Source organism: Scaptodrosophila lebanonensis, unplaced genomic scaffold (assembly GCF_003285725.1).
Source record: "Scaptodrosophila lebanonensis strain 11010-0011.00,11010-0021.00 unplaced genomic scaffold, SlebRS2 tig00001424-arrow-arrow-pilon, whole genome shotgun sequence".
NCBI classification, from domain to species: Eukaryota; Metazoa; Arthropoda; class Insecta; order Diptera; family Drosophilidae; genus Scaptodrosophila; species Scaptodrosophila lebanonensis.
The window spans coordinates 84,366-100,960 of record NW_022060749.1 but is presented as its reverse complement, the minus strand read 5'-3'; the positions used below and the strand labels follow the sequence as shown (position 1 = coordinate 100,960).

General features: G+C 34.7%; 4 protein-coding genes and 7 pseudogenes across 4 annotated transcripts; 4 read left to right on the top strand and 7 right to left on the bottom strand.

The window, feature by feature from the left end:
- Nucleotides 1-303: 303 nt before the first annotated feature.
- LOC115633501 (histone H2B-like) lies at nucleotides 304-688 on the top strand (the record flags this gene model as incomplete). Its single annotated transcript, XM_030530963.1, has 1 exon — nucleotides 304-688. A coding segment is annotated over one exon (377 nt), but the record flags the coding sequence as incomplete, so codon positions are not given.
- A 723-nt stretch (nucleotides 689-1,411) lies between these two features.
- Nucleotides 1,412-2,158, bottom strand: LOC115633530 (annotated as a pseudogene).
- Nucleotides 2,159-3,687: 1,529 nt separating this feature from the next.
- On the bottom strand, nucleotides 3,688-4,185 carry LOC115633518 (annotated as a pseudogene).
- An 83-nt stretch (nucleotides 4,186-4,268) lies between these two features.
- Nucleotides 4,269-4,660, top strand: LOC115633500 (annotated as a pseudogene).
- Nucleotides 4,661-5,162: 502 nt separating this feature from the next.
- On the bottom strand, nucleotides 5,163-5,628 carry LOC115633517 (annotated as a pseudogene).
- A 261-nt stretch (nucleotides 5,629-5,889) lies between these two features.
- LOC115633519 lies at nucleotides 5,890-6,318 on the top strand (annotated as a pseudogene).
- A 616-nt stretch (nucleotides 6,319-6,934) lies between these two features.
- LOC115633520 lies at nucleotides 6,935-7,744 on the bottom strand (annotated as a pseudogene).
- Nucleotides 7,745-9,257: 1,513 nt separating this feature from the next.
- On the bottom strand, nucleotides 9,258-9,743 carry LOC115633499 (annotated as a pseudogene).
- A 279-nt stretch (nucleotides 9,744-10,022) lies between these two features.
- On the top strand, nucleotides 10,023-16,142 carry LOC115633498 (histone H4-like). Its single transcript, XM_030530962.1, has 2 exons — nucleotides 10,023-10,329; nucleotides 15,776-16,142. The coding sequence occupies exons 1-2, from the start codon at nucleotides 10,023-10,025 to the stop codon at nucleotides 16,087-16,089; spliced, it is 621 nt and encodes a 206-aa protein (XP_030386822.1). The 3' UTR covers nucleotides 16,090-16,142.
- On the bottom strand, nucleotides 12,679-13,517 carry LOC115633484 (histone H1-like). Its single transcript, XM_030530947.1, has one exon. The coding sequence runs from the start codon at nucleotides 13,491-13,493 to the stop codon at nucleotides 12,747-12,749; it is 747 nt and encodes a 248-aa protein (XP_030386807.1). The 5' UTR covers nucleotides 13,494-13,517; the 3' UTR covers nucleotides 12,679-12,746.
- LOC115633486 (histone H3) lies at nucleotides 15,032-15,530 on the bottom strand. The gene has a single exon (XM_030530950.1). The coding sequence runs from the start codon at nucleotides 15,497-15,499 to the stop codon at nucleotides 15,089-15,091; it is 411 nt and encodes a 136-aa protein (XP_030386810.1). The 5' UTR covers nucleotides 15,500-15,530; the 3' UTR covers nucleotides 15,032-15,088.
- Nucleotides 16,143-16,595: the final 453 nt, after the last annotated feature.

The following is a 16,595-nucleotide window of genomic DNA, read 5'->3' as shown; positions in this document are numbered from 1 at the left end:
TTCCCTTTACTTACCACCTTACCACGACCAGACATTTTCTATTTTTTTTTTTTATCACAAATACACTTCTCAATGGCTCACACACAAAGTTGATGTCCGACCAAGTGTTAGGCCTTTATATTTATACTTTTTTAAGCATCATATACGCTCTGCTAAGGGTTGGACGGCTTCTTATAAGTTTAACCTGAAGGCGATGTTAAACAAAAATATACAATATGTAGCAATTCAGTGGTAGAAAAATATTGCTAAAGCAACTGTGAAGTGTTGTGTTATTTAACTCAAGTGAATTAAATTAATCTGAAGTGAAAAATGCCGCCAAAGACCAGTGGAAGGCAGCGAAAAAGGCTGGTAAAGCCCAGAAAAATATAACCAAGAACGACAAGAAGAAGAAGCGCAAGAGGAAGGAGAGTTATGCCATCTACATATACAAAGTTCTGAAGCAGGTTCATCCTGATACAGGCATTTCATCGAAGGCAATGAGCATCATGAACAGTTTTGTGAATGACATTTTCGAGCGCATTGCTGCTGAAGCTTCCCGTTTGGCCCACTATAATAAACGATCGACAATAACGAGTCGCGAAATCCAAACGGCAGTCCGCCTACTTCTGCCCGGTGAATTGGCTAAGCACGCCGTAAGTGAAGGCACCAAAGCCGTTACCAAGTACACCAGCTCAAAGTAAATGTCTGATCGCCCGCTCATAGCAGCACAACGTTCCAAAAGGCCCTTTCAGGGCCATCAAATTTTTCATAAGCAGAGTTAATAATTTCATACATTTCTTTTAAATAAAATTTACATGGCACCCTTTACTGTGATAAAACAAAATCTATTATAATGGGCGAACATATATATTAATATAACTATTTTGGTCAATATTTATAAACAAACTATTTTTACAAATCATATCGTTCACCTATATGATATGCAGTTCTTATTGCTTGAAATCGACTGAAACAAAACAATTTTAGTCACCCATTTTTATGAGAATCGTGGAGGAGGACCGGACCGTATACAATTCCATTGTATTTGCATCAGCTAAGTTTATCGTAATTGCTTCGAAAAATGATTAAATTATTATTAATTTTATTAATATACGTTTTTTTTAAACTTTTGTGCTCAAAGTGAAACATTTTTCAATTCTCATTATTTTTGTTACAAAATTAACTAACAAATTATGGTCTAAAACCATTTGTAACAGTTTTAAACAAAAATTGTTAAATTTTTCATACATATACTTGTACACCTAGAAGTAATAACAAATATATTAACAAAATTAGAAAAAGATAAGATTATTGAAACCATTTAAATCACATTTGAAAATTATTTTTCTCTTTCTTAGTTGTTTGTAGCCCTGAAAGGGCTTTGTTTCAAATGAATTTTTATATTTGCATATACAAAATTTCACATATGCATTCATTTCTTGACTACTGCTGTCTTTGCCTTTTTGGCGGAAGCTGCAGCCTGGTTTTTTTTCGGTGCCGATGCTGTCTTCTTTGGCTTGGCACTAGTAGTAGTAGTTTTGGCCTTTGGAGTTTTTGGTTTTACAGCACTCGATTTAGGCTTCGATGTAGTTGATTTTGCCTTAACTGTACCACTTTTCTTTGCGTCTTTTGCCTTTGCCTTCTCCTTTGTCTTTTTCTCGGCAGTCTTTTTAGTGGCAGCAGATTTTTAACTTTAGATTTCTTGTCACCGGCTGCAGAGGCCTTCTTGGCGACGCCGCTCGACTTCTTTTTAGCTGCTCCAGATGGTGCAACTTTTTTCTTATTTTCTCGACGGAACTGACTTTTGGCTTTGGCTCTTTTTTAGCGGCCGCAGATAATTTAAACGAACCAGATGCGCCTTTGCCTTTTGTTTGGATGAGTTTTCCATTTGCAACAGCTGACTTCAAATATTTCTTAATGAACGGGGCCAATTTCTGGCATCGCATTTATATGTGGCACTAATGTACTTTTTAATTGCCAAAAGTGATGACCCACCGCGCTCCTTCAAATTCTTGATTGACGCGTCGACCATTTGCTGGGTTGGCGGATGTGATGGTGGAGCTGTAGCTTTTTTCGATTTGGCGGCAGTTGCCTTCTTGACAGTGACCTTTTTCTCCGCTTGTGCAATGGCAATCGGAGAGGCGGCCGATGTAACGCAACGAACGATAGAATCAGACATTTCTTTAACTTCACTTTCACACTTGTAAAATTATAAAACGGTTTGCTTTCAGAAATTTTACGAATTTTAGTCACCCATTTTTATGAGAATCGTGGAGGAGGGCGGTATATACAAATGAATGTGGCATTGGTCGTTCTCGACAGCTAAGTTTATGGCAATCTAAAAGGTAATTTGCTTCGAAAATGATTAGATGTAAAAAAAATCATTTGAAATGCAATTTAATAATATCTATAAGCTTGACAGAGTTTAATAAACTTAAGTTTGTGTTGATACTTTTGTGAGTTCATTTTTAAATGGCACTCAAAGTGAAACATTATTCTTTAATGGTCAATAATTTTGCTTACAAAATGAATTATTATAAGAAATTATGCTATAAAATCATTTGTAACGGGTTTTAAACAAAATTTAAACAATTTTGTATACAAATCTAAACGAATGATTTATTAAAATGCAAAAAAATATATTATTGAATGCTTTCAAAGTAGCCCTACCTTGCATAAAACGACCATCGGAGTAGAGTAGCATATAGCATTCAAACAAATTACCAAATATAGTTTAAGAATATAGTTTTAAAAGTCCAATTTATTTTAGCATTCATCAAAAGAAGTTAAACTTGCTTTAATAAATTGTTAAGTATTTAAGATTTTATATTATCATTCTGGACCCATTATAAGTTGTTAACGAATTTCCAAGGAGTCATAAAAAAATGGAGTTTGATAACTTACAAGTACTAACAAATGTATTAACAAAACTAGAAAGAGTTAGTTATTAAATAAATAATAAATTCCGAGTTTTAAACGTGTTTTGTTATGTTATAAGTAGTTTCGCATGTTTGTCTAAATAGCAGGAAAATCATTGCTCTATTTAATTCAAGTGCTTTATTTTGTATTTTGAAAAATATAACAATATACAAGTATTATTTAAGTAAAAAATTATTAAATAAATAACAAATTTGACATTTTTTTGGGAAAATCATATTTTATTTATTTGTTTGAATACCAGTAATAACCATTAAATCTTATACTATATAACGTGTGTTTCGCATTCAGAAAAAACAATCGATTTTCTTGTCTAAATAGCAGGACAATCCATGCTCTATTTAATACAAGTGGTTTATTTTGTATTTTGAAAAATATAACAATATACAAGTATTTATTTAAGTAAAAATGTATAATAAATAACAAATTTTACATTTTTTGGGAAAATCTTATTTTATTTATTTGTTTGAATACCAGTAACAACCATTAAATCGTATATAACGTGTGTTTAGTATTCAGAAAAAACAATCGATTTTCTCAATGTATATTTTCTTTAATTGAGAAAATGATAATCGCAATAGCATGATTTAATTACTTGATGAATGAAAAATACATATACAAGTATATGACTTCATATTTATATATTTGCATTGTTATGTGAAATGCCAGGCATTTGTGTAAATAATGGAATAAATGTAAATAATCATAATATAAAACGAAAATGCTGTATACCAAGCAATAGTTAATCTCTTTGTTACCTATTTGTGGTCCTGAAAAGGACCGATTATTGATTTTATAATTTGGAAAATGAAGCGCTGAAATTTCAACTTATGCACGTTCACCACGAATACGTCTGGCCAATTGAATGTCCTTGGGCATGATTGTAACACGCTTGGCATGAATTGCGCACAATTTGTATCTTCAAAAAGACCAACCAGATAGGCTTCGCTAGCTTCCTGTAATGCCATTACCGCTGAACTTTGGAATCGCAAATCAGTTTTAAAGTCCTGAGCTATCTCACGAACCAAACGCTGGAATGGCAGTTTGCGAATCAATAGCTCAGTGCTTTTTTGGTAGCGGCGGATCTCACGAAGTGCAACTGTACGGGGGCGATAACGATGTGGCTTTTTTACACCACCGGTGGCTGGTGCACTTTTACGAGCAGCTTTGGTAGCCAGCTGCTTGCGAGGCGCTTTGCCACCGGTCGATTTTCGGGCAGTTTGCTTGGTGCGAGCCATTATACAAGTATTTATTCCGTACTAATCTACTACACTGTATACACTGTCACTGATGAAAACACAATATCGTATTGCTTGCTTTGCGCCTTCTTTATATAGAAATTTGGCCGCACAATGCGATTGGTGGTTGTTTGAACGAGATGTGCGAAAGAGAGATAGGAAGATTATCCGACGAGCGTATGTGGCCGCAACAAAAGTCAGCAAAGTATGCGTGATAACATTCAGGGTATATCAACAGCCAGCTATCCGTCGTTTGGCTCGACGTGGCGGTGTAAAACGCATCTCTGGCTTAATTTATGAAGAGACCCGTGGTGTGCTCAAGGTGTTTTGGAGAATGTTATTCGTGATGCTGTCACCTATACGGAACATGCCAAAAGGAAAACAGTCACAGCTATGGATGTTGTATATGCATTAAAAAGACAAGGCCGCACCCTTTACGGTTTCGGCGGTTAAGAAGTTACATTTGCCCAAATGTGCAAATAAAGAAAACAATCGGTCCTTTTCAGGACCACAACATATATTTTTAAAAGAGAAAAATATTCAAATCATACTTTTATTTTACAAAAAGCTGTACAATCGATACTCTTCATTTATATTTCATAATATATTGAACCTTTTCAGGACCACAACATATTTTTTTAAAAGAGAAAAATATTCAACTCATACTTTTATTTACATACGCATATTTAAAAAAACAAACATATTGTACAGCTTACATTCCATCCATTTATATTTTCATAATTTAGGAGTAAAATATGGCAAACGTTGGCAGTGTTAAAAATTCGAGTATAAATACTTGCACTCAAGTAATTATTATACGTATTGACCAAATTCAAAAGGGATAAAAAATACTTTCGAATTAAAAATATATAATACGCATTATATACATACAAGTAGTATATTCTACGGTTCATGACATGCTGCCCGACCAAATGCTAAGCCTTCATATTTATACTTTATTCAAATTCACGTTGTATGATGATGAATTAAAATCTCTTCTGAATTAAATTGGTCGTCCTGAAAAGGACGGTTGGTTTTATATACAGTATTGTTTTTATTTATTAAAGGTTGCCGCCAATTTAAGCCTTCTTTTCGGTCTTTTTAGGTAAAAGCACCGCCTGGATGTTAGGTAGAACACCACCCTGAGCAATGGTTACGCCCGAGAGGAGCTTGTTTAACTCCTCGTCATTACGAATAGCCAGTTGCAGGTGACGTGGAATTATGCGCGTCTTTTATTATCGCGTGCTGCATTGCCAGCCAACTCCAGAACTTCAGCGGCTAAATATTCCATAACAGCAGCCAGGTAAACAGGAGCGCCGGCACCAACACGTTCAGCATAGTTACCCTTGCGAAGCAGGCGGTGGATACGGCCAACTGGGAATTGAAGGCCAGCTCGATTCGAACGCGACTTTGCCTTTCCCTTTACTTTACCACCTTTACCACGACCAGACATTTTCTATTTTTTTTTTTTTTTATTTCACAAATACACTTCTCACTGGCTCACACACAAATGTTGATGTCCGACCAAGTGTTAGGCCTTTATATTTATACTTTTTTAAGCATCATATACGCTCTGCTAAGGGTTGGACGGCTTCTTATAAGTTAAACCTGAAGGCGATGTTAAACAAAAATATACAAATATGTAGCAATTCAGTGGTAGAAAAATATTGCTAAAGCAACTGTGAAGTGTTGTGTTATTTTAACTCAAGTGAATTAAATTAATCTGAAGTGAAAAATGCCGCCAAAGACCAGTGGAAAGGCAGCGAAAAAGGCTGGTAAAGCCCAGAAAAATATAACCAAGAACGACACAAGAAGAAGAAGCGCAAGAGGAAGGAGAGTTATGCCATCTACATATACAAAGTTCTGAAGCAGGTTCATCCTGATACAGGCATTTCATCGAAGGCAATGAGCATCATGAACAGTTTTGTGAATGACATTTTCGAGCGCATTGCTGCTGAAGCTTCCCGTTTGGCCCACTATAATAAACGATCGACAATAACGAGTCGCGAAATCCAAACGGCAGTCCGCCTACTTCTGCCCGGTGAATTGGCTAAGCACGCCGTAAGTGAAGGCACCAAAGCCGTTACCAAGTACACCAGCTCAAAGTAAATGTCTGATCGCCCGCTTCATAGCAGCAACAACGTTCCAAAAGGCCCTTTTCAGGGCCATCAAATTTTTCATAAGCAGAGTTAATAATTTTCATACATTTTTTTAAATAAAATTTACATGGCACCCCTTTACTGTGATAAAAACAAAATATTATAATGGGCGAACATATATATTAATATAACTATTTGGTCAATATTTATAAACAAACTATTTTTACAAATCATATCGTTCACCTATATGATATGCAGTTCTTATTGCTTGAAATCGACTGAAACAAAACAATTTTTAGTCACCCATTTTATGAGAATCGTGGAGGAGGACCGGACCGTATACAATTCCATTGTATTTGCATCAGCTAAGTTTATCGTAATTTGCTTCGAAAAATGATTAAATTATTTATTAATTTTATTAATATACGTTTTTTTAAACTTTTGTGCTCAAAGTGAAACATTTTTCAATTCTCATTATTTTTGTTACAAAATTAACTAACAAATTATGGTCTAAAACCCTTTGTAACAGTTTTAAACAAAAATTGTTAAATTTTTCATACATATACTTGTACACCTAGAAGAAGTAATAACAAATATATTAACAAAATTAGAAAAAGATAAGATTATTTGAAACCATTTAAATCACATTTGAAAATTATTTTTCTCTTTCTTAGTTGTTTGTAGCCCTGAAAAGGGCTTTGTTTCAAATGAATTTTTATATTTGCATATACAAAATTTCACATATGCATTCATTTCTTGACTACTGCTGTCTTTGCCTTTTTGGCGGAAGCTGCAGCCTTTGGTTTTTTCGGTGCCGATGCTGTCTTCTTTGGCTTGGCACTAGTAGTAGTAGTTTTGGCCTTTGGAGTTTTTGGTTTTACAGCACTCGATTTAGGCTTCGATGTAGTGTTGATTTGCCTTAACTGTACCACTTTCTTTGCGTCTTTTGCCTTTGCCTTCTCCTTTGTCTTTTCTCGGCAGTCTTTTTAGTGGCAACAGATTTTTTAACTTTAGATTTCTTGTCACCGGCTGCAGAGGCCTTCTTGGCGACGCCGCTCGACTTCTTTTTAGCTGCTCCAGATGGTGCAACTTTTTTCTTTTTCTCGACGGAACTGACTTTTGGCTTTGGCTCTTTTTTAGCGGCCGCAGATAATTTAAACGAACCAGATGCGCCTTTGCCTTTTGTTTGGATGAGTTTTCCATTTGCAACAGCTGACTTCAAATATTTCTTAATGAACGGGGCCAATTTCTGGGCATCGCATTTATATGTGGCACTAATGTACTTTTTAATTGCCAAAAGTGATGACCCACCGCGCTCCTTCAAATTCTTGATTGACGCGTCGACCATTTGCTGGGTTGGCGGATGTGATGGTGGAGCTGTAGCTTTTTTCGATTTGGCGGCAGTTGTTTCTTGACAGTGACCTTTTTCTCCGCTTGTGCAATGGCAATCGGAGAGGCGGCCGATGTAACAGCAACGATAGAATCAGACATTTCTTTTAACTTCACTTTCACACTTGTAAAATTATAAAACGGTTTGCTTTCAGAAATTTTACGAATTTTTAGTCACCCATTTTTATGAGAATCGTGGAGGAGGGCGGTATACAAATGAATGTGGCATTGGTCGTTCTCGACAGCTAAGTTATGGCAATCTAAAAGGTAATTTGCTTCGAAAAATGATTAGATGTAAAAAAAATCATTTGAAATGCAATTTAATAATATCTATAAGCTTGACAGAGTTTAATAAACTTAAGTTTGTGTTGATACTTTTGTGAGTTCATTTTTAAATGGCACTCAAAGTGAAAACATTATTCTTAATGGTCCAATAATTTTGCTTACAAAATGAATGTATTATAAGAAAATTATGCTATAAAATCATTTGTAACGGGTTTTAAAAAAACAAATTTAAAACATTTTGTATACAATCTAAAACGAATGATTTATTAAAATGCAAAAAATAGATTATTGAATGCTTCAAAATAGCCCTACCTTGCATAAAACGACCCATCGAGTAGCATATAGCATTCAAACAAATTGACCAAATATAGTTTAAGAATAGTTTTAAAAGTCCATTTATTTTAGCATTCATTCACAGAAGTTAACTTGCTTTAATAAGTTGTTAAGTAGTTAGAGATTTTATATTATCAGTTCTGGACCCATTATAAGTTGTTAACGAATTTCCAAGGAGTCATAAAAAAAATGGAGTTTGATAACTTACAAGTACTAACAAATGTATTAACAAACTAGAAGAGTTAGTTATTAAATAAATAATAAATTCCGAGTTTTAACGTGTTTTGTTATGTTATAAGTAGTTTCGCATGTTTGTCTAAATAGCAGGAAAATCCATTGCTCTATTTAATTCAAGTGCTTTTTGTATTTTGAAAAATATAACAATATACAAGTATTATTTAAGTAAAAAATTTATTAAATAAATAACAAATTTGACATTTTTTTGGGAAAATCATATTCTATTTATTTGTTTGAATACCAGTAATAACCATTAAATCTTATACTATATAACGTGTGTTTCGCATTCAGAAAAAACAATCGATTTTCTTGTCTAAATAGCAGGACAATCCATTGCTCTATTAATACAAGTGGTTTATTTTGTATTTTGAAAAATATAACAATATACAAGTATTTATTTAAGTAAAAAATTTATTAAATAAATAACAAATTTTACATTTTTTGGGGAAAATCATATTTATTTATTTGTTTGAATACCAGTAACAACCATTAAATCGTATATAAACGTGTTTCAGTATTCAGAAAAAACAATCGATTTTCTCAATGTATATTTCTTTTAATTGAGAAAATGATAATCGCAATAGCATGATTTAATTTACTTGATGAATGAAAAATACATATACAAGTATATGACTTCATATTTATATATTTGCATTGTTATGTGAAATGCCAGGCATTTGTGTAAATAATGGAATAAATGTAAATAATCATAATATAAAACGAAAATGCTGTATAAACCAAGCAATAGTTAATCTCTTTGTTAGCTATTTGTGGTCCTGAAAGGACCGATTATTGATTTTATAATTTGGAAAATGAAGCGCTGAAATTTCAACTTATGCCGTTCACCACGAATACGTCTGGCCAATTGAATGTCCTTGGGCATGATTGTAACACGCTTGGCATGAATTGCGCACAAATTTGTATTCTTCAAAAAGACCAACCAGTAGGCCTTCGCTAGCTTCCTGTAATGCCATTACCGCTGAACTTTGGAAATCGCAAATCAGTTTTAAAGTCCTGAGCTATCTCACGAAACCAAACGCTGGAATGGCAGTTTGCGAATCAATAGCTCAGTGCTTTTCTGGTAGCGGGCGGATCTCACGAAGTGCAACTGTACCGGGGCGATAACGATGTGGCTTTTTACACCACCGGTGGCTGGTGCACTTTTACGAGCAGCTTTGGTAGCCAGCTGCTTGCGAGGCGCTTTGCCACCGGTCGATTTTCGGGCAGTTTGCTTGGTGCGAGCCATTATACAAGTATTTATTCCGTACTAATCTACTACACTGTATACACTGTCACTGATGAAAACACAATATTCGTATTGCTTGCTTTGCGCCTTCTTTATATAGAAATTTGGCCGCACAATGCGATTGGTGGTTGTTTGAACGAGATGTGCGAAAGAGAGATAGGAAGATTATCCGACTCGCTCGTGTTTTCGTGTTATTTTTGTATAAATACGAGCGTATGTGGCCGCAACAGCGTTAGTTTCGTTGTGAATTTTGTGCAGTTAAAGTGAATTAGTGAGAAAATGACTGGTCGTGGTAAAGGTGGCAAAGGCTTGGGCAAGGGTGGCGCAAAACGTCATCGCAAAGTATTGCGTGATAACATTCAGGGTATCACAAAGCCAGCTATCCGTCGTTTGGCTCGACGTGGCGGTGTAAAACGCATCTCTGGCTTAATTTATGAAGAGACCCGTGGTGTGCTCAAGGTGTTTTTGGAGAATGTTATTCGTGATGCTGTCACCTATACGGAACATGCCAAAAGGAAAACAGTCACAGCTATGGATGTTGTATATGCATTAAAAAGACAAGGCCGCACCCTTTACGGTTTCGGCGGTTAAGAAGTTACATTTGCCCAAATGTGCAAATAAAGAAAACAATCGGTCCTTTTCAGGACCACAACATATATTTTTAAAAGAGAAAAATATTCAAATCATACTTTTATTTTACAAAAAGCTGTACAATCGATACTCTTCATTTATATTTTCATAATATATTGAACCTTTTCAGGACCACAACATATTTTTTTAAAAGAGAAAAAATATTCAACTCATACTTTTATTTTACATACGCATATTTAAAAAAACAAACATATTGTACAGCTTACATTCCATCCATTTATATTTTCATAATTTAGGAGTAAAATATGGCAAACGTTGGCAGTGTTAAAAATTCGAGTATAAATACTTGCACTCAAGTAATTATTATACGTATTGACCAAATTCAAAAGGGATAAAAAATACTTTCGAATTAAAAATATATAATACGCATTATATACATACAAGTAGTATATTCTACGGTTCATGACATGCTGCCCGACCAAATGCTAAGCCTTCATATTTATACTTTATTCAAATTCACGTTGTATGATGATGAATTAAAATCTCTTCTGAATTAAATTGGTCGTCCTGAAAAGGACGGTTGGTTTTATATACAGTATTGTTTTTATTTATTAAAGGTTGCCGCCAATTTAAGCCTTCTTTTCGGTCTTTTTAGGTAAAAGCACCGCCTGGATGTTAGGTAGAACACCACCCTGAGCAATGGTTACGCCCGAGAGGAGCTTGTTTAACTCCTCGTCATTACGAATAGCCAGTTGCAGGTGACGTGGAATTATGCGCGTCTTTTTATTATCGCGTGCTGCATTGCCAGCCAACTCCAGAACTTCAGCGGCTAAATATTCCATAACAGCAGCCAGGTAAACAGGAGCGCCGGCACCAACACGTTCAGCATAGTTACCCTTGCGAAGCAGGCGGTGGATACGGCCAACTGGGAATTGAAGGCCAGCTCGATTCGAACGCGACTTTGCCTTTCCCTTTACTTTACCACCTTTACCACGACCAGACATTTTCTATTTTTTTTTTTTTTTATTTCACAAATACACTTCTCACTGGCTCACTGGCTCACACACAAATGTTGATGTCCGACCAAGTGTTAGGCCTTTATATTTATACTTTTTTAAGCATCATATACGCTCTGCTAAGGGTTGGACGGCTTCTTATAAGTTAAACCTGAAGGCGATGTTAAACAAAAATATACAAATATGTAGCAATTCAGTGGTAGAAAAATATTGCTAAAGCAACTGTGAAGTGTTGTGTTATTTTAACTCAAGTGAATTAAATTAATCTGAAGTGAAAAATGCCGCCAAAGACCAGTGGAAAGGCAGCGAAAAAGGCTGGTAAAGCCCAGAAAAATATAACCAAGAACGACAAGAAGAAGAAGCGCAAGAGGAAGGAGAGTTATGCCATCTACATATACAAAGTTCTGAAGCAGGTTCATCCTGATACAGGCATTTCATCGAAGGCAATGAGCATCATGAACAGTTTTGTGAATGACATTTTCGAGCGCATTGCTGCTGAAGCTTCCCGTTTGGCCCACTATAATAAACGATCGACAATAACGAGTCGCGAAATCCAAACGGCAGTCCGCCTACTTCTGCCCGGTGAATTGGCTAAGCACGCCGTAAGTGAAGGCACCAAAGCCGTTACCAAGTACACCAGCTCAAAGTAAATGTCTGATCGCCCGCTTCATAGCAGCAACAACGTTCCAAAAGGCCCTTTTCAGGGCCATCAAATTTTTCATAAGCAGAGTTAATAATTTTCATACATTTCTTTTAAATAAAATTTACATGGCACCCCTTTACTGTGATAAAAAACAAAATCTATTATAATGGGCGAACATATATATTAATATAACTATTTTGGTCAATATTTATAAACAAACTATTTTTACAAATCATATCGTTCACCTATATGATATGCAGTTCTTATTGCTTGAAATCGACTGAAACAAAACAATTTTTAGTCACCCATTTTTATGAGAATCGTGGAGGAGGACCGGACCGTATACAATTCCATTGTATTTGCATCAGCTAAGTTTATCGTAATTTGCTTCGAAAAATGATTAAATTATTTATTAATTTTATTAATATACGTTTTTTTTTTAAACTTTTGTGCTCAAAGTGAAACATTTTTCAATTCTCATTATTTTTGTTACAAAATTAACTAACAAATTATGGTCTAAAACCCTTTGTAACAGTTTTAAACAAAAATTGTTAAATTTTTCATACATATACTTGTACACCTAGAAGTAATAACAAATATATTAACAAAATTAGAAAAAGATAAGATTATTTGAAACCATTTAAATCACATTTGAAAATTATTTTTTCTCTTTCTTAGTTGTTTGTAGCCCTGAAAAGGGCTTTGTTTCAAATGAATTTTTATATTTGCATATACAAAATTTCACATATGCATTCATTTCTTGACTACTGCTGTCTTTGCCTTTTTGGCGGAAGCTGCAGCCTTTGGTTTTTTCGGTGCCGATGCTGTCTTCTTTGGCTTGGCACTAGTAGTAGTAGTTTTGGCCTTTGGAGTTTTTGGTTTTACAGCACTCGATTTAGGCTTCGATGTAGTTGATTTTGCCTTAACTGTACCACTTTTCTTTGCGTCTTTTGCCTTTGCCTTCTCCTTTGTCTTTTTCTCGGCAGTCTTTTTAGTGGCAACAGATTTTTTAACTTTAGATTTCTTGTCACCGGCTGCAGAGGCCTTCTTGGCGACGCCGCTCGACTTCTTTTTAGCTGCTCCAGATGGTGCAACTTTTTTCTTACTTTTCTCGACGGAACTGACTTTTGGCTTTGGCTCTTTTTTAGCGGCCGCAGATAATTTAAACGAACCAGATGCGCCTTTGCCTTTTGTTTGGATGAGTTTTCCATTTGCAACAGCTGACTTCAAATATTTCTTAATGAACGGGGCCAATTTCTGGGCATCGCATTTATATGTGGCACTAATGTACTTTTTAATTGCCAAAAGTGATGACCCACCGCGCTCCTTCAAATTCTTGATTGACGCGTCGACCATTTGCTGGGTTGGCGGATGTGATGGTGGAGCTGTAGCTTTTTTCGATTTGGCGGCAGTTGCCTTCTTGACAGTGACCTTTTTCTCCGCTTGTGCAATGGCAATCGGAGAGGCGGCCGATGTAACAGCAACGATAGAATCAGACATTTCTTTTAACTTCACTTTCACACTTGTAAAATTATAAAACGGTTTGCTTTCAGAAATTTTACGAATTTTTAGTCACCCATTTTTATGAGAATCGTGGAGGAGGGCGGTATACAAATGAATGTGGCATTGGTCGTTCTCGACAGCTAAGTTTATGGCAATCTAAAAGGTAATTTGCTTCGAAAAATGATTAGATGTAAAAAAAATCATTTGAAATGCAATTTAATAATATCTATAAGCTTGACAGAGTTTAATAAACTTAAGTTTGTGTTGATACTTTTGTGAGTTCATTTTTAAATGGCACTCAAAGTGAAACATTATTCTTTAATGGTCAATAATTTTGCTTACAAAATGAATTTATTATAAGAAATTATGCTATAAAATCATTTGTAACGGGTTTTAAACAAAATTTAAACAATTTTGTATACAAATCTAAACGAATGATTTATTAAAATGCAAAAAAATATATTTATTGAATGCTTTCAAAGTAGCCCTACCTTGCATAAAACGACCATCGGAGTAGCATATAGCATTCAAACAAATTACCAAATATAGTTTAAGAATATAGTTTTAAAAGTCCAATTTATTTTAGCATTCATTCAAAAGAAGTTAAACTTGCTTTAATAATTTGTTAAGTATTTAAGATTTTATATTATCATTTCTGGACCCATTATAAGTTGTTAACGAATTTCCAAGGAGTCATAAAAAAATGGAGTTTGATAACTTACAAGTACTAACAAATGTATTAACAAAACTAGAAAGAGTTAGTTATTAAATAAATAATAAATTCCGAGTTTTAAACGTGTTTTGTTATGTTATAAGTAGTTTCGCATGTTTGTCTAAATAGCAGGAAAATCCATTGCTCTATTTAATTCAAGTGCTTTATTTTGTATTTTGAAAAATATAACAATATACAAGTATATATTTAAGTAAAAAATTTATTAAATAAATAACAAAATTGACATTTTTTTGGGAAAATCATATTTATTTATTTGTTTGAATACCAGTAATAACCATTAAATCTTATACTATATAACGTGTGTTTCGCATTCAGAAAAAACAATCGATTTTCTTGTCTAAATAGCAGGACAATCCATTGCTCTATTTAATACAAGTGGTTTATTTTGTATTTTGAAAAATATAACAATATACAAGTATTTATTTAAGTAAAAAATGTATTAAATAAATAACAAATTTTACATTTTTTTGGGAAAATCTTATTTTATTTATTTGTTTGAATACCAGTAACAACCATTAAATCGTATATAACGTGTGTTTAGTATTCAGAAAAAACAATCGATTTTCTCAATGTATATTTCTTTTAATTGAGAAAATGATAATCGCAATAGCATGATTTAATTTACTTGATGAATGAAAAATACATATACAAGTATATGACTTCATATTTATATATTTGCATTGTTATGTGAAATGCCAGGCATTTGTGTAAATAATGGAATAAATGTAAATAATCATAATATAAAACGAAAAATGCTGTATACCAAGCAATAGTTAATCTCTTTGTTAGCTATTTGTGGTCCTGAAAAGGACCGATTATTGATTTTATAATTTGGAAAATGAAGCGCTGAAATTTCAACTTATGCACGTTCACCACGAATACGTCTGGCCAATTGAATGTCCTTGGGCATGATTGTAACACGCTTGGCATGAATTGCGCACAAATTTGTATCTTCAAAAAGACCAACCAGATAGGCTTCGCTAGCTTCCTGTAATGCCATTACCGCTGAACTTTGGAATCGCAAATCAGTTTTAAAGTCCTGAGCTATCTCACGAACCAAACGCTGGAATGGCAGTTTGCGAATCAATAGCTCAGTGCTTTTCTGGTAGCGGCGGATCTCACGAAGTGCAACTGTACCGGGGCGATAACGATGTGGCTTTTTTACACCACCGGTGGCTGGTGCACTTTTACGAGCAGCTTTGGTAGCCAGCTGCTTGCGAGGCGCTTTGCCACCGGTCGATTTTCGGGCAGTTTGCTTGGTGCGAGCCATTATACAAGTATTTATTCCGTACTAATCTACTACACTGTATACACTGTCACTGATGAAAACACAATATTCGTATTGCTTGCTTTGCGCCTTCTTTATATAGAAATTTGGCCGCACAATGCGATTGGTGGTTGTTTGAACGAGATGTGCGAAAGAGAGATAGGAAGATTATCCGACTCGCTCGTGTTTTCGTGTTATTTTTGTATAAATACGAGCGTATGTGGCCGCAACAGCGTTAGTTTCGTTGTGAATTTTGTGCAGTTAAAGTGAATTAGTGAGAAATGACTGGTCGTGGTAAAGGTGGCAAAGGCTTGGGCAAGGGTGGCGCAAAACGTCATCGCAAAGTATTGCGTGATAACATTCAGGGTATCACAAAGCCAGCTATCCGTCGTTTGGCTCGACGTGGCGGTGTAAAACGCATCTCTGGCTTAATTTATGAAGAGACCCGTGGTGTGCTCAAGGTGTTTTTGGAGAATGTTATTCGTGATGCTGTCACCTATACGGAACATGCCAAAAGGAAAACAGTCACAGCTATGGATGTTGTATATGCATTAAAAAGACAAGGCCGCACCCTTTACGGTTTCGGCGGTTAAGAAGTTACATTTGCCCAAATGTGCAAATAAAGAAAACAATCGGTCCTTTTCAGGACCACAACATATATTTTTAAAAGAGAAAAATATTCAACTCATACTTTTATTTTACATACGCATATTTAAAAAAACAAACATATTGTACAGCTTACATTCCATCCATTTATATTTTCATAATTTAGGAGTAAAATATGGCAAACGTTGGCAGTGTTAAAAATTCGAGTATAAATACTTGCACTCAAGTAATTATTATACGTATTGACCAAATTCAAAAGGGATAAAAAATACTTTCGAATTAAAAATATATAATACGCATTATATACATACAAGTAGTATATTCTACGGTTCATGACATGCTGCCCGACCAAATGCTAAGCCTTCATATTTATACTTTATTCAAATTCACGTTGTATGATGATGAATTAAAATCTCTTCTGAATTAAATTGGTCGTCCTGAAAAGGACGGTTGGTTTTATATACAGTATTGTTTTTATTTATTAAAGGTTGCC

Coding starts and splice junctions, on each gene's coding strand:
- LOC115633498 (XM_030530962.1), top strand. CDS start 10,023: ATGACTGGTCGTGGTAAAGGTGGCAAAGGCTTGGGCAAGGGTGGCGCA. Junction 10,330..15,775: donor CACCCTTTACGGTTTCGGCG/GTTAAGAAGTTA, acceptor TGAATTAGTGAG/AAATGACTGGTCGTGGTAAA.
- LOC115633484 (XM_030530947.1), bottom strand. CDS start 13,493: ATGTCTGATTCTATCGTTGCTGTTACATCGGCCGCCTCTCCGATTGCC.
- LOC115633486 (XM_030530950.1), bottom strand. CDS start 15,499: ATGGCTCGCACCAAGCAAACTGCCCGAAAATCGACCGGTGGCAAAGCG.